Source organism: Martes martes, assembly GCF_963455335.1.
Source record: "Martes martes genome assembly, chromosome: X".
Classification (NCBI taxonomy): domain Eukaryota; kingdom Metazoa; phylum Chordata; class Mammalia; order Carnivora; family Mustelidae; genus Martes; species Martes martes.
In genome coordinates this window covers 9,009,586-9,029,792 of record NC_137897.1, presented here as the reverse complement: position 1 = coordinate 9,029,792, position 20,207 = coordinate 9,009,586, and the positions used below count along the sequence as shown (strand labels likewise).

At 47.1% G+C, this 20,207-nt stretch overlaps 1 protein-coding gene across 1 annotated transcript in view; it reads right to left on the bottom strand.

The window, feature by feature from the left end:
• The window catches only part of EGFL6 (EGF like domain multiple 6), a gene marked incomplete at its 5' end in the record, with an annotated part of 62,357 nt that overhangs the window by 25,473 nt on the left and 16,677 nt on the right, over positions 1 to 20,207 (bottom strand). The window contains 5 exons of the mRNA XM_080794912.1: positions 257 to 391; positions 2,857 to 2,976; positions 5,787 to 5,906; positions 10,155 to 10,247; positions 14,305 to 14,417. Coding sequence (XP_080651038.1) covers positions 257 to 391; positions 2,857 to 2,976; positions 5,787 to 5,906; positions 10,155 to 10,247; positions 14,305 to 14,417 — 581 coding nt within the window. The remainder of the gene's footprint in view (positions 1 to 256; positions 392 to 2,856; positions 2,977 to 5,786; positions 5,907 to 10,154; positions 10,248 to 14,304; positions 14,418 to 20,207) is intronic.

The window sequence follows — 20,207 nt, the reverse complement described above, 5'->3', positions numbered from 1 at the left end:
AGAACTAGAAACAAGGCAGTCCCTTACTTTAGACCTTTACTGACCTGGCTTCACCTAATTCATCTCACCAGAGTTCCGTAAAAGCCAGAAACAAACAAATAAACAAACAAACAAACAAAGTGACTTGTTTTATATTGTTCAACTGGTCAGTACAGTAGATTGTTCAACTATAGACCGAACTGACATCCGAACACCTGCAGACAAAGCCTACAGGTCTGCTGGGGAGACGGCAGAAGAAAAAGACGCTGACTCTTACCTACACACTCATACCGGCCCCTGGTGTATTTCAGTTCGAAACCAACATGACATTTGCAGTAGTAGCTTCCAAATGTATTCACACATCTTCGATTGTAGGGGCACACGGCTTTACCGGAGGCACATTCGTCGATGTCTAGGATGGAGAACCAGAAGGTGTCAGTGATGGCAAGAAAAGCACTCTCCCTTTAAGACACACACGCGTGCATGCTCACACCGATACACATGCAGCGTGTTTCCGTCACGTTGCACATCTCATCTTTGAGACATCATCTCTCTGCCATGTGGCTACTCACATCCCCATCTCTCCTGGGGCAGGGAGCGTATGGTTGGCACTTGGCACAGAGACATGACGTGCTCGTTGACAGAATTATTTTTCCAGCTATTATAGCGTATACAACTTTTGAAAACCGAGTCAGGTAACTACATGTTAAGCAAACTGGATACACACCTTTGAGGTTGTCTTCTATGGAAGAATGATTTCATCGGCCAGTTCCCCCAGGGCTCCTACGATACTGACCCGAATACCAGAGCCGTGGTTTGCTACAACTACCTTTAAACATAAATTGTGGGTCAAGTGTAATGATGTCGTGATGGAACTTGAGCAGACAATAGGCTTCCCTGCTTTCCTTGAGAGTTAGGCTACTGAGGGGCACGTGGCTATGCTGACCCAACTATCCAGACTCAGGCTTTGCTTTCACTTTAAGCTGTCAAATCGAATAGATGTTTTATGTTGTTAATTTGGACCTATGGGTAAACATGCAAGTTAGTGCTGTTCTCTTTGCATTCTTAAAAGACTAAATACATGTTGGACTGACCAAAATAATTTTTCAGGGACCACTTTTGTGCAGATTATCTTTCCCTTCAATAAAAATGACACCCGTCAAATCAAAGGTGGGGAAAAATTGGCTTCAGTTTGGTCAAGAATGAGTCTTATATATATCTTATTTGACCGAGGAATGCCAAACCCTATGAATCTAATGAAATCAGATTATTCTCAAGGAGCAGGGCCAAAATTTTTATTTTACAGGGTTTTTAAAATTTTTATTTAATTATTTAAAAAGATTTTATTTATTTATTTGACAGAGAGAAATCACAAGTAGTCAGAGAGGCAGGCAGAGAGAGAAAGAGGAGGAAGCAGGCTCCCCGCTGAGCAGAGAGCCCGGTGCGGGGCTCGATCCTAGGACCCTGAGACCATGACCTGAGCTGAAGGCAGAGGCTTAACCCACTGAGCCACCCAGGCACCCCTACAGGGCTTTTTAAAAAAAAAAAACTATTTCCCTGATTTAGGACCTATTTGGCTGAACTTTCTAAATGCAGCTTATCAAGGTATGTGCATTTGGGATAAATAAACATCCAGCACTGAGAAATATTTCTATTGCAGTAAACAAGGAAGAACATTAAATTGCACAGGTATTTGCTTATTTAAATAAAAAAGGTTAACAGCTCTTCCACCACTGATTCAGTGTGATATTCCTTCTTAATGCTGTGTGTTCACTTGCACGTAAGTACAGAATGATGAGAATATACAGTTCGGTTACTGAACATAGTTCAGATCCACAAAGGAAGTAAGGCAAAAAGTGTTTCATCAGCCATGAGGGTACCCTGTGACGGCCCCACCCATCGCCCCTGGCACACAGCCTTTCTCTACCTAAGGAGGCACCTGCGACCTTGTGCAGTGACAGTCACCCATGTCGGGGAGTCAAGGTTCCAGAGCAGCGCGTGCCCAGTTAATAAAGAACAGGAGTTGGTGCATAAATCCCCAGTGCCCTTGACCCAGGAGGAAAACCTGGAGGCAGCTTCCCCTGTCTCGTAGAGGGGCACAGACGCTTAATCTGCTCCTTAAACTTGCCCAGGGCTTTCCCTCACCTCCTCCTCAAGCAGCGTTCCCTGGGGTCACCTCCCCAATCAACTACTTGCTCAGGGTCAGCTTCTGCAGGGCCCAAAACTAAAATACAAAATGAGACAGGGGAGAGCAAGAGACTGAAGTTCTAATCCATTGGTTTGACTGAACTCCAAGCTAGAAAGGAGGGCTCTCTCTCCTCCTTTAATATCGTGGATTCAGTTTGCTCATCCCTCCAAGAGAAATGATTTTGGAATACTTAGTTCAGATCATTTAGAGCAACCTTTAAAGACAAAGGGAAGTTGGTTACTTGCTAACTCAAACAACGCAGAAAGGCCATACTGTTCTCAATAGTCTTAGATCTAAAAACAAAAAATAAGTAACTGCATTTTTGAAGGAAGATATGAGCTGGAACTCAAAACGGAGGCCAATGGCCCTTGGGATTTTATTCACTGAATGACAGTAAGTAGCAGGTTTCTATGCTAGTGGAAGTAAAACATGCAGGGTAAATATACTAAAATAAAATGACCTCTATCCCTTTTCCACTAGGGCCTTAGACAATCCCCAGGAGTGCTGGAGTGTTCTGTCTAGCATCCCAAAGTGTGTCTAGAGCCTATGTGGCCGATTGGTTCAGAAATGGGCAGAAATCTGTACTTTCAGGAGCTTTCAGTCTAGTCAACAAGCAGATCGTGCCGAATGACAGAGAAGGAACGCCGTAGAGGGGGAAGGAGGCGCGGAGGTGAGCCAGGCAGCTCTACCTGCACAAACTCTTCCACTGGGGGCCAGGCGGAGGCCCGGGGATGGACACAGGCAGCGCGGCCCCTCCTCCGTGTCCTCACAGGCATACTGGCAGCTCACCATGGCACACGTCCTGGAGTCTGAAAATGGACATAAGCGTTAGCCTTGCCCTCCTGAGCCGGTAAAAAGCTCTCACTGAGAAAGGATCTCTGCATTCTAGGACACTTGGGGTTGTACATAGAATGTATTGCAGAATGAGTGTCACGGTCCGAGACCCCCATGGCATCTGGGCAAGGGTGGCATCTTGGTGACGCCACGGTCTGTTCTGTAGGCAGGCACCCCTCGGTCACCAAAGGCTGCATCCTCCTCTCGTACATTCTCTTATCATGTCTTTCTGTCACCCGTGGGCCTCTCTAGGCGGAAATGCAACCTCGGATGGGGATGACTGATCTGAGTTACTGGGGGGAAAAAAAATCCCTTCTATAGATCTCTCCATACATATCTAGCCTCAATGAGAGCCACTCAAGTCATGAGACCTGGTCATTTCCACGCCTGTATGAAAACATGTGGCGAATATGACTGACTGGCTGCCCCAATCCATCCAGGAGCCCTTTCCCTCTCACCACTCCCATCATTGAGGCAGGAAAGCCAGTTACTTATCTTCATCCCAGCTTCTCTTGGAGCAACAGTGGGTGGCCATAGGACCTAGCTATGGCCAAAAGAGATACGAAGATGAGCCTGCTGGTGGGAGCAGGGCTTCAGGAACAGATGCTGCTGCATGATGAAAGGGACAAGCACGAAGAGTCATTCATTCACTGGCATCATTCCTCTCCCCTTTATCAGGCTTCCCTTAAATGTACATGTGATATCTGGAGCTGGGGCAGCCATCTTGTGACCGTGAGGTCACAAGTGTGAGGATAAAATCAGCACCCTGAGGATGGCAGAGAGTGAGTCCTTACTGAGCTGTTCTGGAACTGCCTGCCTCCGGCTTTTTCAGTGAATGAGATAATTTAGGTGGATTTTTCTGTTACATGTTGCTAAACACAACTTATCCCACAAAAATGTATTTCCTTAGCAAAAGTCTACTATATATTGATCACGGGTGTCTCCAATGGGGAAGTGTAGTGAATACGCCCCCTTTATCCAGCACCATCCATAACATACCAATCATCCAGCAGGACAAAATAAACTGCCAGGAGTCAGGTGAAATAAAATCAGGAGAGGTCCAGGTCTGACCTGGACGCTTTGAGTTCTAAACCGGGAGTCCGAGCAACCCTTCCACATCCAGAAATAGACAAAGAAGGTACAAAGATGGATACACGTGTCAAGGTAATGTAAGGAATACCTACCGATGGCAACATTTCTCATTCATTCTCTTTTCTCTTTAGTTGTCTTCTTTTAAACTTAGTCTTCAACATTTCTCTAATTCTATCCTTCCATTTGGGAAAACATACCTTTTTTGGCACTGATTAGGCCTTCACAGAATGTTTCAAAACATCCATTAGCATAGATCTTTTTAAAAATGTTAAGTGGGGATGCCTGGGTGGCTCACTTGGTTAAGTGGCTGCCTTCGGCTCAGGTCATGATCCCAGCGTCCTGGGATCGAGTCCCACATCGGGTTCCTTGCTCGGCAGGGAGCCTGCTTCTCCCTCTGCCTCCCACTCAGTCTGCCTGTGCTCGCTCTCTCTCTCTCTCTGACAAATAAATAAATAAAATCTTAAAAAAAAAAATAAAAATGTTAAGTGATCAGTATAAATGCCTAGCCCGTGGTTCCCATGATGCGGTAGGGAGGGGGGTTCTGGCAAAGTTCTCTTTGGTAGTGGTTGCACGGTCGGTCGCCTTACAAGATTTCATTTAAGTACATCATATTTATATATAATATCATATATATTATAAACATATTTGCCTCTTGTGGGTTTCTGTTTCATTTAGTACAATAAGGATTCTTTTTTTACCACATTCATATAACTTTTATTTAACAATAAGGATTTTTTAAAAAGACTTTGAATGTCTGCTTTCTCTCCTAAGCCTCCTTGCCAACAGAGGATCTAGGTGACTGGTGGTGTTGGGGCCCTTTACCAAGGGCGGAAAACACAAGGACAAGCCAGGGGAGCGGCAAACCATGCACTAGCCAAGACTGTGTAACTGTGGCAAAGCCCCAGATAACTCTGTGGCCATAGGAAGCTATAGCAGAAGCCAAAAGAGACTGGGGGTGGGGAGGAGAAGAGGAGGGGGGAAGAGACGAGTAAGGGAGACAGGCAGGGAGGACGGGTCTGCCTTTCAGCTGCAACAGTAAACCTGATTCCCTTTGGATAAATGAATGGATATACTCTTACCTCCCACAGGACGTGGGTTTCTCTTTATCACAGAAAGGCTTTTCTTTTCAGGAATGTGAATTGGAATGTATTTCCAACAAGAGTCACTAATCTGTGAGCACAGGGCAAGGGGCGTGAGAAAGGCAGTTGGGAAGAACTGATGTCCCAAAATGGAATTTAAATGTATCACCTCCCTAAAACAATATGCTTATTTTCATGAAGAAACCCCAAATGCCCTACATATACAGAGATATGAAATTTATTTTTCTCTCCAGTTTGCCTCTTTCTTTAAAAAGCAGGTGTCCAGCATAGGCAAATGCAGAGAGACAGAAAGCAGATTAGTGGCTGTGGCGGGGGGGGGGGGGGGGGCAGGGTGCTGGGGAGGAGGAATGGGGAATGATCGCTAATGGGCACAGGGTTTTCTTTGGGGGTGACGAGGATGTTCTAGAATTAGACAATGGTGGTAGTTGTACAACATCGTAAATGTACTAAATGCCACTGAAATCGTTATGGTTTAAAATGGTGACTTTCATGTTATATTTATTTTACCACGATTTTTAAAAGAAATTGTTCCTATGGTCTTGAACATCTGGTCTCGAAGGATGACTGCAAGCAGCCTGGCCGCTGGAACTTACTCGCACACGTGGCATCCGGCATGAGCACGTGGCCGCTGAGGCAAAAGCACTTGTAGCTGCCGTGCGTATTCACACATCGGTGTTGGCACGGCCGGGGCTTTACTCCACACTCGTTCACATCTGCAGGGGGCAGGCAGAACACGAAGAGAGGCTAACAACATCGGGAAACGTCAAGACGGAGGGTTGGGCTGGCTTCCCTGGACCCCGCCGGTGGTGGTGGTGGGGTTACATGGGGCAATGACTCGCCTCTTCTCCAATTATCAGTAAAACTCCGTTCTGAAGGACTAATGAGGATGTGGGGCAAACAATACGATCGTGCAGTGACGGAGGGGAGGAAAAGGGGCAGAACCACTTTGGAAAGCTGTTTGGCAGAATCTGTTGTAGCTAGAAACACGGATATGCACGACCTAGCGATGCCAGTCCCAGGCGGACCCTCAACAGCAACGTGGATGTGCGTCTGCCAAGATGCGTACTGAGATGATCGCAGCAGCACTATTCTTAATCCTAACATTCCCAGCAGAGGGCAGGAGAGGAGAGAGGACCTGTATCCTCGTGCGAAGGAATACTATACAGCAATGAGGCCGAACCAAGTATAGCTCCAAGCCACAACATGTGAAGCTCACGACCAGGAGAGTGAGAGGAAGAAGCTGGAGACAAAGGAGTACATTAGGAATCGGGCGAGAGACGCCTGGCTGGTTCAGTCAGTGGAGCACGTGACTGGTGATCTCGGGGTTGAGTTGGAGCCCCGCTTAAAAAGAAAATCTTTTGGGACGCCTGGGTGGCTCAGTGGGTTAAGCCTCTGCCTCCGGCTCAGGTCATGATCTCCGGGTCCTGGGATCGAGTCCCACATTGGGCTCTCTGCTCGGCGGGGAGCCTGCTTCCTCCTCTCTCTCTGCCTGCCTTTCTACCTACTTGTGATCTCTGTCTGTCAAATAAATAAATAAAATCTTTGAAAAAATAAAAAAAAATCTTTTTTAAGAAGTCAGGCACAGGGGCACCTGGGTGATTTGGTTAAGCGTCTGCCTTTGGCTCAGGTCATGATCTCGGGGTCCTGGGATGGAACCCCGCATCGGGCTCCTTGCTCAGCAGGGAGCCTGCTTCTCCCTCTGTCCTTCCCCCCAACTCATGCTTTCTCTTGCTCTCTCTCAAATAAATAAAATTAAATCTTAAAAAAAAAAAAGTCAGGCACAACTAATGTGTGGTGTAAAAGGTCAAGACAGAGTTCTTTGTTGGGGGGGCAGGTCACTGGAGGGGAGCAGGTGCAGTTCTCAGGAAGGCTGTTAAGTTTCCGTTTCTTGGTTATGTGCATGAATCTGAAAGTTCACTCTGCTGTATATTGTTGATGTGTGCACAATTCTGTGTGTATAATGTTTGAATAAAAAGCTAGAAATACAATTTAGATACTTTAGCCTTTAATACTGTCCCAGACAGCCTACGACAGGCGCCCACAGCAACGCCTCCCTCTGGTTGTTCCTGTTCTGCGCAGCCCACACCCACTAACTTGTGTTGGCTCACACCCTTCCAGAAGGAGCCCTGACAGGCAGCTATCGGTGGGGAGACTGTAGGACACCATTTAAGCCTCGGAGGCTATGCTCTAAATGCCAACAATGGTTATCTCCAGGGGTAAGATTGAGGGTGACTTTCTTCTCTGTGCTTCTCAGTATTTCCTAAAAAAGAATTTAAATACTAAGAATGAATGACCTTTTGGGGGCATCTGGGTGGCTCAGTGGGTTAAGTGTCTGCCTTCGGCTCAGGTCATGATCCCAGGGTCCTGGGATCAAGCCTCACATCCAGTTCTCACTTGGGTGGAGTCTGCTTCTCCCTCTCCTTCTGCCCCTCTCCCCATGTGCTCTGTATCTCACTCAAATTAATAAATAAAATCTTTTAATTTAATTCATTTATTTGACAGAGAGCACACAAGCAGGGGGAGGGGCAGAGGGAGAGCGAGAAGCAGGCTCCCTGGTGAGAGAGGGGAGCATAATGAGGGACTCTATTTCAGGACCCTAGGATCTTGACCCAAGCCGAAGGCAGATGCCCAACTGACTGAGCCACCGAGGTACCCAAATAAATAAAATCTTTAAAAAAAAAGCGATCATGGGTAGAGGAGCTTATCTTTGGAGATGTGGTCATGTGGGCGCCTCGTGGCTTAACTCCTTCAAGGAAAAAAGAACCAAATTCTGCATAAGACCAAAATTCAGCAGGGCAACCCTCTTATAAGAACCTCAGGAATTTTCTGATGTCTTCGTGGAACGTCTGAAAGCTCCTCCACTGCTTACCCCCTCTACCCCACCTTCTCCTGCAGGGGTCCTGACCCCTTCAAAAGGGGGGACTGGAAAAAGATAATTGGACATTAAGGGGAAATCCAGAAATACCCCATCGCTTGGCCCTAACTCAAGAGGTGACTCCCTCCTTGCTTGGGAGAAGCATTTGGGGGAAAGACACCACAGTGGAGGGCGGAGGCCTGTCACCATTAATGGCTCTGGACGGACTTTGATCGGGCCACCGGTGGGGCCAGGAAAGCTGCAGGAGGAGACAAGACAGTCATGAACCTGAGCCGGCTAGACCATTCCCTCAACACTAATATTTTATGGGGAATGGAAAACCAGCATGAAAAATATCTTCTCTCTTCCAAACCTCTGCAGACGATATCTTGGTACAGAATCCAGGATGAACGGAGGAACAGGTTTTCTGGTGTGAACTGTCCCACTCCTAGTGGTGGGACAGTGGAGACTCAGAGGTTCCCCTCTGACCAGGAGGCCTAGCGGCCCCTTTGGTACATGGGTGTACACGGCTAACCTTGGGGCTTGGCAGCGAGGCCTGGGGGTGGCACAGTGGAGTGGCTGCCTGCCCATCTCTGAGACTCCGTCCTTCCCTCCAGAAGCCCGGCAGCCCCAAGGACAGCTGAACTTGATGCGCTGTTCTTTGCCCAACTGTATTATGGACTGCGGGCACTTGCTTAATTACGCCAGGCTTCTGCCCACCCGGGTCTCTGGGCCTCAGCCCTGCTGACATTTGGGCCAGATCCTTCTCTGCAGTGTGGGCCACCCCACACACTATACGAGGCAGAGCAGCCCCCCCCAACCCCCCGGGCTCTACCCACTAGATGCCAGGAGTGACCCCCCAACCCCCACAGCATCTTCAGACATTGCCAGATGTCTCCGGGGTAAGGTTCCCAGATCGAGCAAACAGAAAGCAGGATGCCCAGTTGAATTTGAATTTTAGGTAACTGACTAATAATTTTTTAGCGGACATATGTCTCATGCAGTATTTAAGACCTACGTACTCTATAAAATTATCTATTGTTTACCTGAAATTTAAATCTGATTTGAGATTTATATTTTATCTGGCAACTCTTTCTGGGGAATAAAATTGCCCAAGTTGAGAACCACTGTGGTCAACAGTATAAACACAGTCTTTACTATCTTCAGATAAAGAGTTTATGAGAAGTCCTAAAGTACCTCTTAAGATATGTCAATTATAATAAAAACATGCATGTCATTCAAGCCAACAATTCTATTTTCAGACGTCTGCCCTATAAAACCAGGGTGCAAGGCTGCGTGTAGGATGGCGTGTGGCTTAGCACTGGCTGTAATGGCAAGAAATCGGAGACAACGTAGATGACAGTGGTTAAACGACGTCCTTTCTATACAAACGATAAAAGCGTTTGCTTCAGGACCGAGGATACAGCCTTAAGAAGCCTGAGCCGGCTCTGTCCGTGCTGACCCGCACGTGCAATAAGAATGCACCGACCCAGAGGAGAGCCCTTCAGGGTCTGAGGGTAAACTCAAGGGGTCGGGGGAGCAGATGAGACACTGCCACTTTTTACCTTACATCCTTTTGCATCACTGTGTTGTTGTTTTCCCAGTAAAAAATACGTATGACTTTGGTAGTGTAGAAACACAATGAAAATTATTTTAGGAAAAAAAAAATTTTTTTAAGATTTTATTTATTTATTTGACAGACAGAGATCACAAGCAGGCAGAGAGGCAGGCGGAGAGAGAGGAGGAAGCAGGCTCCCCGCTGAGCAGAGAGCCTGATGCGGGGTTCGATCCCAGGACCTTGAGATCATGACCTGAGCCAAAGGCAGAGGCTTTAACCCACTGAGCCACCCAGGTGCCTCTAGGAAAAAATTATTTGAGAGGAGGAAAAAAAGGCCTTTTGTCTGGCATCTTAACAAAAACTTCGGAAGGATTTTTGTATTTTCTAGAAGAAATGGATTGAAAGATCTAGTTCGGAAGCCCCTTTCATACGAAGAGTCGACTTACAACCCACCCAATGGCGGGTCGAGGAGTGTCTATCATAACGACTTCCTGGCTTCGGAAAGCTCTGGGGTACGTCTGTACTTGGACCCCGGCCTGTAGTACTGACCTTGACTGCAGGTTTTCCCGGTGTATCCTGGGAAGCATCTACATTTGTTTGGTCCCACGCACTCACCGAACTTGCACCCTCGTTCACACGTAGCTGTGGAAGGGAAAAGTGTTTTGAGGATAAAAGAACAGGAGTACTTAGCACAGAGAAATGGACGCAGGTCAAACTCTGCAGCCTTCTATCTGGTGGAGAAAGCCATGGGGGGATGGAAACGGTGATGTGCTTCCTCTCTAGCTGTGTTCTCCCCTTTGGGATACTGGAGAGCGCTTTTTTGTGAACTAGATCACTCTCCCCCATCCCTCCACCCCAACGGAGTGTGAGTTTAGCCAAGTTTATCATAACGTTGCTTAGCACTGCCATGCCTCAAGTGGCACTCAAAGAAAAACAAAGCCTCCCAGACCACAGTCGGCTAGTTTTGCCTATAAACACAAACATTTAATAAAAGATATGAGATGTGGGAGCTGGAAGGGACCCACTCCAAAGCAATCCTGGTCAAGTGCCAAGGTCGTCCTCCTTTCTGTCACTGACCTCTTTTTTGTCTTCCATATTTTCTCTATTTTGCTTTTGAATAATCAAATTCTATCTTTAAAGCTCTGTATGAACCACAGAAGGAAGGCAGAGAGGCCTGACTTCCAGCCCTAAGGAAGAGAACTAGAAGAATCATGAGGAGGAGGGGGATCGTGGCACGACAGAGGCAGGATTTGTTTCTTCTGTTTTTTTGGTTTTTTTTTTTTCACTTCTATATCCAGACACCTGGCACAAATTGGGCACTCCATAAACACTTGTTTGTTGAAAGTGATGGGAGAAACACCAAGAAAAGAAAGTTTCACTGGATTGGGGGCAAGAAAAAAAGTCAAAGATGATGGGAAGTTTGAGTCTGGCTCATAGGGAGGAGGTAGGGAGAAGAGGCAGTGGATGGGACAAAAGGAAGATGGAAAAACCCAAAGAGAAGGAGGGGAGAGAACCAAGGAAAAATGAATGAGAGAGAAAGGAGTCTATGGGGAGTCAGGAGCCCGGAGCTGTTTCCATGTCCAGATCCAGTAGGAGCTCAGGAACTAGCCCCCGCCTGAAAGGATGACCTGGCAATGGCCCAGGAATGCTGCCTACTTCCCTTCCCCTTGAGTCTCTGGCTTGACCCCAGCATCTCCTCCCTCGACCCCAAACCCTATTCTTTGTTAATGTCAACATTTATCTCCCAGTCACCTGGACCCAAAATGACCCGGTGATCCGGTGCTTAACTGATTCGGGGTCTAACAGCCTAGCCCTTGCTTTTGGGACAGGACAAAGTCTGTGGTGTAGAGCTCCCTGTGGGATCAGGCTGATCAAGATCAGGATCTTGAAACCGTATCTTTGCCTGGCTCCTTCCCCCGCTGCCACGGTCCCTCACAGATTTCTCCAGAGAGAACCCCTCAACAGAGCACCAACACAAGAATCACTTTCACAGGCTCAGCTCCTGGGAAATCTGATATCAGATACGACTGATGTCGTACTCCAAGAGCACGGCTCTGATCATGCTGTGCCTTGCACAGAAATCACCAAATAATCTTTACTGCCTTTTGAACTTCGCACAGGTATCATCACTATGACCCGGCGTACTCTGTTCCCGACACATAGGCAACACTATGGTCAAACGAGATTGCCTGCTCTTCTCTAACGTGGACCCTTTCTGCCTCTTCCTGTGTTGTTACCCCCACCCTGGGGCACCCCTTCCCCATCCTCCAGCGGTTAATATCCTGCTGCTCCTTCAAGAGCTACTTGGCATGAGCCCTCCTTCTGGAAGCCTTCATTGATTTCTCCGGCCATGACAGAATTCCACTCAGCTTTGAGAATTCATAGAACTTGGGTGGGCCTCGCCCGTGAAATTGGTCAGGCTCCAACTTCTGAAATAACTAGACCTACACTTGGCTTCTATCCTTCACTCAGATCTGCTACCCGATTCCCAGCACCTTCAGAACAGGGACTTAAACATTCATCTTTGTTTTTCTTGATGCATTTACTAGTGCTATGGACACATCAGACACTCAAATAGTTTCAAACAGTACATGAAAGAATTGGTGTAGACCTTTTAACAGGGAACCATTTTACGGCTCTGAATAAATCGTGAGAAGGCAAGGAAAAAATGCTTCTCAGCAAAATTCTTTCCCTCCTGGAGACAAAAGAGAATTTTGCTTTCCAGCGTGTATTTTGTTATGGATATGCTCTTAGAGATGCAGCTTTAAGTTTAGATGTTAGAAAAATACACTTTTTACTTTTTAAAGCCTTGAATACCTCTGATTGCTCCCTGGAAAGTTATTTTCAATGTGGGCCAGACAGGAAAGCCAGGATCAATGCCAAACCGAACTTAAGAGAAATGGTGGAGGTTACCCTTGCTGCTATAAGGTCAAAGCTCCAGCAAGATGTTTTCCATTTCCAGCGACTTTGGATCTGTGACTTGAACAGCCAATCTACAACACAGGGAAATTTAGTTTATGTCTAAACTGGCCTGGGATTGAAGTGTACATTAGCTACAGTTCCTGTTCAATCCCCCCTCCAGGTCCTCCATCTGCGGCTTCGCACCGGGCTTTGTTCGGGGATGACTCTTTACCTCATCTTGCTAAGTGACATACATTTGAAGGTTAAGGGCACCGAGCTGAGCCATCCGGCCCTCGGAGCAGATTTAGGCAGGGCAGGAGCCAAGATCCAGAAAGCTGCAGCCTGGAGTCAGGGCCTCTGGAGGAGCGAAGGGTGAACAGACGGACGGAAGTAGAGTCCGGGCGTACTGGGACCTCCCAGGCTGGGGTGCGACTCTGCCCATTCAGGCAGGGGGGCACGTCTTCTCTTGTCATTACCACGCAGCCCGCGCTCTGGCTTAGGAGCCCTGTTATTTGGTGCTTCAAGGAGCACACAGCTTTACCGTCAACAAGGACCATGCAAATTGGATAGAATACAGACTTTAGATACAAAAACCATTGCAATTTAATACTTCAACATTTCACTGGGGCGGCAGGGGTGCCGATGAGCTTTTGGGCTTGCCCAACGTGCACATGAGCCTTGTGCTTGAACCCTCTGCACATGCTTTTTCAACAGCTTGCTTTACACCCTTCCATGTCAGTGCTATTACATGGTCTACAGAAGCATCGAGAATGCGACCAGCTGGCTGTGACGTGGCCAGACTGCTCTGATTTACTTACAGAGCAGACCTTACAGAAAGCCAAAGATCACCCTCATTTATTCACCAGAGACTTTTAAGTTTTATGGCAGGAGGGGCTGAGGCTCGAGGCTCGTACAGCTCTAAGACTCCAAATCATGCGATCCTTTCCACCTGACTGCTTTCACATAAAAATGCGCTGTGTCTAGAAAAAGAACACAGCAACATTTAATGCCTGCACCACATGGGCTTTGAAGGAACAGGAGAGTCATGGGTCCTTTCTGAGTCAAGGGTGATTTAGGAGATATTTTCTGTGCACGCTGGGTCATGAGCATACCCTTCAATGCTTACACTCCTTCCCTTCTGAAGCGGGGATTAATCTCTCCAAGTTGCAGAGGAAGTGGAGCCTCAGCTGGCTTACCTTGACCTTGACATTCTGACATTCCCAAGACAATACCCGCGACCATGACACTATAGACCCAGTGTAAGGACCCACCCTCTTTTTGAACTGACAAAGTCCCAGGGGGATGTTCTAACTTTCTTTATCTAGGGAGGCAATAATGCTCTTCAAATATTTTTCCTAGTATCTTGATACTGTTGTCATCATGTCAGCAAGGAAACTGATGGTGGGTGACATGTGGGAGTGTCATCAGTGTTTTTCAGTGGTTTATAGATTCTGGATACTATCAAGTTCTGTCTTCACCTGTGGTCTATCCAGATATTTCTGAACCAGCTAGAGAGGAGTTTGGGGCAGAGACAGAAAGAAGGTAGTACTGTTACTCTAAAAAAAAAAAAAAAAAAAGCTCACATTTTTGCCCTTTACCATGTATAATCCAGCACAATCCACACCAGCACCTAAAGTGTATGGGACATGCAGGTAAGAGTTTATCCTTTTTAACCAGTTAAGGGATTTGGTGACAAGTGGTGGACCACCTGGGGACAGTTTATGGTGTCCCAGATAAAAACCCAAGGACACTGGCCTACGACTCGAGCCCAGGGCGGTCTGAGTTTTCCCACAACCACCTTCACAGACTTCCTTGCCGTTCCTTCTCCAGCCGTAGCAGCAGGCCAGCTTGCTCCCGTAGCGACAGACCCCGGGCTGCAGCGCCGAAGGGGACAGCCCATGATCCTTTGGCCTGGGGATAAAGAGTCACATGTTAGTATGGAGAACACAGAAAAGGGCAACAGAGACTCACTCGTTCCTGCCAGTAAGTGAACAGACGAGGGCACAATCACCTGGTGAAATTCGATAAACCTGCCCTAAGGGCTCGATTAGATTCTAAAGCCTGAATTTGGGGCTGCCCGCCTTCCCCAGTCATGAGTGCTGTCCGTTTCTTTCTTTGCTGGGTTAGAAGAATCTGGTTACATAATCTATAAAACTAGGGCACGTGAAAGGGGCCAAGAGTTTGTCTCCGAACTGTGTTGGGTGCCAATTTTCCAATCTGCTCTGTTCAGACACAGGGGCGGTCTAGGTCTGTGTCTGCCCTGGCGCCGAGTGTGATCATGTGATGCCGTGGCCCCGTGGCTTTGTCCCAACAAGAATGCTGTGCGTGTACCTCATCGGCTACCTGGGAACCACTACCCAAAGCTGGACTCTCCACACCCCCCTGACAGTTCAGAGGTGGAAGGGCTCTAGAGAGTCTAAGAGTTTGTCTAAGTCCCCAGCTGGGCCACACGTCAGGGATTCTGGCCCAGGGTGGGATCTCATTCCTCACTGCCTCCAAGGAAAACCATTTGCTAAACTCTTTAACCGTAGAGAAGAGGTTGGCAAATGCTTTTCAGAAAGGGTCGGATGGTAAATATTTCAGGCTTCGCCATCAATAGGCTTGAACGATCTCTGTCCAAGGCCAAGAACAGCCAGATGGGCAGTAGTGGGCGACAGCAAACAGATGGGCATAATTGGGCTCAATAAAACATCTATTTATGGACACTGAAATGGAATTTAATATACTTTCCATGTGTCAGGTAACAGCATTCTTTCTTGGCTTAACTTGAACCAGTTGAAAAGGTTACACCAGGGGCACCTGGGTGGCTCAGTGGGTTAAGTATCTGCCTTTGGCTCAGGTCATGATCTCAGGGTCCTGGGATCGAGCCCCACATCGGGCTCCTTGCTCAGGAGGGAGCCTGCTTCTCTCTCTCCCTCTGCCCGCCGCTCCCCCTGCTTGTGCTCTCTCTCTCTCTCTGTCAAATAAATGGATAGAATCTTAGACACACACACAAAAAAAGGGTAAAACCAGGCTTAGCTCACAGGTCATGTAAAAATAGATGGCCACCAGCCTTGGCTTTCAGGCCTTAGCATGCTGAGCCCTGATCCGGAGACCTGAAGGAGTGAGCCCGGCCACCAAGTGGCCTTCTGGGCCCTGACTGAAGCCTGCTGCTCCTTTACATACTTTCTGACCTGGTGGTGGGCGTGACTGCCGCCAGCTTTGGGAAGAAAAGACTTGAGTCGTATATTTTGTGGAAGGCTGGGATTGTTTCCTTGGGCATTTGAAATACAATGTAAAATGGTTCCTGGTTTCTTTAACAGACAAGGAATGCGCGTGTGACCACGGGCTTTCCGCTGCAGGACTGAATTCTCCGCAAGTTAATAATCCTTAGTCAAAGTCAGCAAGGGCCCCAGCTCTGCCTCTCCCCCCACGCACTTCTTCGGTTCAGAGCCGCAAAGATACGGTCGGGGACATTTCATTAACTAAGAGCACCAAATGCAGGGATGATTTTATGATTTAATTGTCCTTAAAGGGAGCTTTTTTTCATCTTCCGATGAAACTAATTTGGGGGACTTGTAAGTCATTTGCTCAATCATTTTTTTAATTTTAAAAAGATTTTATTTATTTATTTGAGGGGCATACAAGCAGGGGAAGCAGGAGAGGGAGAAGGTGGCTCCCAGCTGAGCAGAGAGCCCGAAGCAGGGCTCGATCCCAGGACCCTGGGGATCGCGATCTGAGCCGAAGGCAGATGCTTAACCCACTGAGCCACCCAGGTGCTCTACTCAACCATTTAGAACAGGGTTTTTCAATGTCTACACGACTGACATTTGGAGCCAGAGAAATCTTTGTCTTCGGGGGCTGTCCTGTGAATCGCAGGACAGGTCCCAGCATCCCTGGTCTCCACCTATAGATGCCAGAAGCGCCCACTCTCCAGGTGGGGCAGGCGGAAATCTCTCTGGGCACTGTCAACCGTGCCTTGTTAAGTCCCACTGCAAGTGAAACATGTACTCAGCACTTGCAATATCCCAAGTACTGTCTTAGGCACATAGAGTGATGAAAATGACACAATCTTGACTCTCTTCAATTCCCAAACCATTAAAAGTAGATACTCTGCAGGAGAAGACAGTATGGTAAGTGTAATAATAATACAGTCACCTGTCGTAATCTAATCTGACATTACTAACCATTCTGCGGGGGATACGGCCATCTTGACCCCGTCTGCACGCAACTAACAACTCCCAAACAAGAAACCACAGACTGAGCATAAAGCATGTTGAATAAGTACGTGCTAGTGCACACAGAATGACGAACTTAAGAATCTTTGCTTAGCATTTTTAAAATGGATATAACTCATAATAAAATGCAGTGGTTTTTAGCACATTCACTATGTTACGCAACCGTTATCACTATCTAATTCCAGAACATTTCCATCCCTCTGAAAAGGCACACCATATCTATGAGCAGTTAGTCCTAATTTCCCGCCACACAATCCTCCAATCCCGGCCCACAAATCTGCTTTTTGTCTCTGGATTTGCCTTCTCTGGACATTTCACAGAAATGTAATCATACGCTATGTGATCTTTTCCGTGTCTCTTCTTTCACTTAATATGCCTTCAAGGTTCATCCATGCTGTGGCTGGTAATAGTGCTCCATTGCTTTCTATGCCTGAATAACCTTCCTTTGTATGGATGGACCACTTCTGTTCATCCAGCCATCAGTTGATGGACATCTGGGTGGTTTCCATGTTTTGGGTTTAATGAATAATGCTGTTATGAACACTGGTGTACAAATCTTTGTGTGGACATATGTTTTCATTTCTCTTTTGCTATATGCCTAGGAGGGGAATTGCTAGGTCATATGGTAACCGTGTTTAACTTTCTGAGGAATTGCCAGACTGTTTTCCAAGATGGTTACTCCATTTTCCATTCCCACCAGCAGCGTATGAGGGTTCCAATTACTCTATCGTCACCAGCACTTGTGATCGTCCATTTTTTTTTTTAAATTACAGCCATTCTAGTTGATGGGAAATGGTATCTTACTGCAGTATTTTTAAAGATTTTATTTATGGGGGCACCTGGGTGGCTCAGTGGGTTCCAATTACTCTATCGTCACCAGCACTTGTGATCGTCCATTTTTTTGTTTAAATTACAGCCATTCTAGTTGATGGGAAATGGTATCTTACTGCAGTATTTTTAAAGATTTTATTTATGGGGGCACCTGGGTGGCTCAGTGGGTTAAGTGGCTGCCTTCAGCTCAGGTCCTGATCTCCAGGGTCCTGGGATGGAACCCCACATCGGGCTTCCTGCTCAAGTGGGAGCCCGCTTCTCTCTCTCTCTCCTCCCCCCAACTAATGCTCACTCTCTCTCTCCAGTAAATAAGTAAAATCTTCAATTTTTTTTTTTTAGATTTATGTATTTGAGAGAGAGAACAAGTGGTAAGGAGGGGCAGAGGGAGAGAGGCAGAAGCAGGCTCCCACCTGAGCAGGGAGCCTGACACAGTGCTCGATCCCAGAACCCTGAGATGAAGACCTGAGCCGAAGGCAGATGCTTAATGACTGAGCCACCCAGGTGCCCCCTTAATTTCGTATTTTTTAAGTAATGGAGGATTCACTTAGTTAGATTTCAATCTATCAAAACCTTGGAGATGACCTGCCAACTTCTTGACTATAGGTTTACAAGTGAGGACCTTACCTATTTTCCTGATGCCCCAAGCCCCAGCTTATTCAATAGGACATGAATATGTATTTAGCACTGTGCTAGGTACCGGGAATACAGAGATGAACAATTGGGTCCCTGACATGAGCTTTTAGACAAGAGGATTAGAGAAACGGAGGCACTAAACTTTTCCAGTCAGCTAGAAAGGCTTAAAGCAAAGAAATACACTCTGGTTGAAGGGATCCAAGATGTTCTCTCTGCAGGTGCACCTTTAAGTGAAATGGAAGATGAACAGAAGCCAACCACATGAAATGAGGGCAAGTGTATTATAAGCAGAAGTCATGGAATGAGTGCAGGGTGAGAGGTAAGAGATAACGGTGTCTCTTGTGCTTGAGGGACCTATAGACCAGAGGAGTGGAGCAAAGGGAGGGAGAGGAGCGGGTTACAGCACTGGGTGCCACGTTAGTCAAGACAGGGCTGTGAGGCCTGCTAGCGGAGTGGTAACAGGGCAGCACAGAGGGACTTTGAGTAGGGAGGTTATCTGATACCATTTTCCCTTGGAAAAATATTATCATGGCAGTAATCTGGAAAATGGATGAGATAGAGGCAGATGGAAGCAGGGATACCAGTTGGCTTGGAAGATTCTGGTCTTTTGGACTAGAGCAGTAGCAGAAGCAGTGAGGAAAACTGGATAGATTCAAGGTGGAACCAAAAAACTTGGTAATGGCTTAGAGCAGTCATTCATTCTGTACTGAAACCCTACAACATATCATGCATTGGGTTAGTCTCCAGAGGGTCAACAGCAACCACAAGGAACATATGATCTTTGCCTTCATGGGGGCCATATTCTGGTCAGTTGGATCTAGAGTGTGACAGGGACCATGGAGGACCATGATCAGGAATAGGCCGAATGAGGAGCTCTCTTAGGGACATGCTAATTTTGAGGGCTCATGAGACCGACAACCAAGAGAAGATATTGAGTAGGGAGTTGGCTATCTGGGCCAGAAGTCCAGGAAGCAGGACTGGGTTTGGGATTCATCTGTAGATCTTTGGTTACTGAACCTATGGGAACGAAGTAGCACAAGAAGAAAAGGCGGCTTAGGGCACAGCCCCAAGGAAGCTAGTGTGTAAGAGGGGGGCCATGGAGGAGAAAGGTCCAGAAAGAGATCCAGGCAATGACCAGAAAGGTAAAAGGAACACCAGGCTAAGCCAAATGCAGAATGTTTCTAGAAAAAGCAGGATGAGCTCTGATGTTGAGCGGCTATAAACTATGATGGTTAGGAGGAGAGTCTTCTTCCTGAAAATTAAACCATCATAGTAACCAGTCACTGATTTCTTTCTTGTCAGAGGTAATGGCTAAAATGTCATTATTCAGGCGCTTGGGTGGCTCAGTCGGTTAAGCGTCTGCCTGTGGCTCATGTCATGATCCTGGGGTCCCGGGATCGAACCCCACCACACATGAACCTGTGCCCTGCCTCAACTATCTCATTTGTAAAATGGGGATAAAAAGGAGATTTACTTTAAGGGTTTCTGTGACAACGGAATGATGCGATATATATAAACTAACACAGTGAGTGACACAGGAAATGTTCCCTAACACATCATCTCTAGTGGTACGAGTAGTAGGATTAAGATTGCTATTAGATGTGCTGAATAAGGTATAAAGTTTAAAACTGCTGTAGGCTCAGAATCACTGAAATGAACCGCAGTGTGAACTAGGTTTCTGCTTTAGTCTGAGTCCTCCGAGAAGCAGAAGCCGTGAGAATGAATGTGCAAGGATGTTATTACAGGAAACACCTGTAAGAAAATGGCAAGACAGCTGGGGAAGCCTGGGAGGGGCATGGGACCACCATGGGAGGCTGACCCCAAGCGAAGCAAAGGCGGAAAGAAGGTTGGGTGGAGGCATCCGAGGCTGCTCTGTAGTCAAAGGAGGGTTTGGCAAAACTGAGGGGGAGTCCGAGAGCCAAAACTGACCATCAGCAGAGAGTGGTATTTCCCACAAAAGGTCCTGCTGTGTATCCCCGCCATGCTCCTTCTGGAAGGCGGTCTGGCAGGAGCAGCCCGT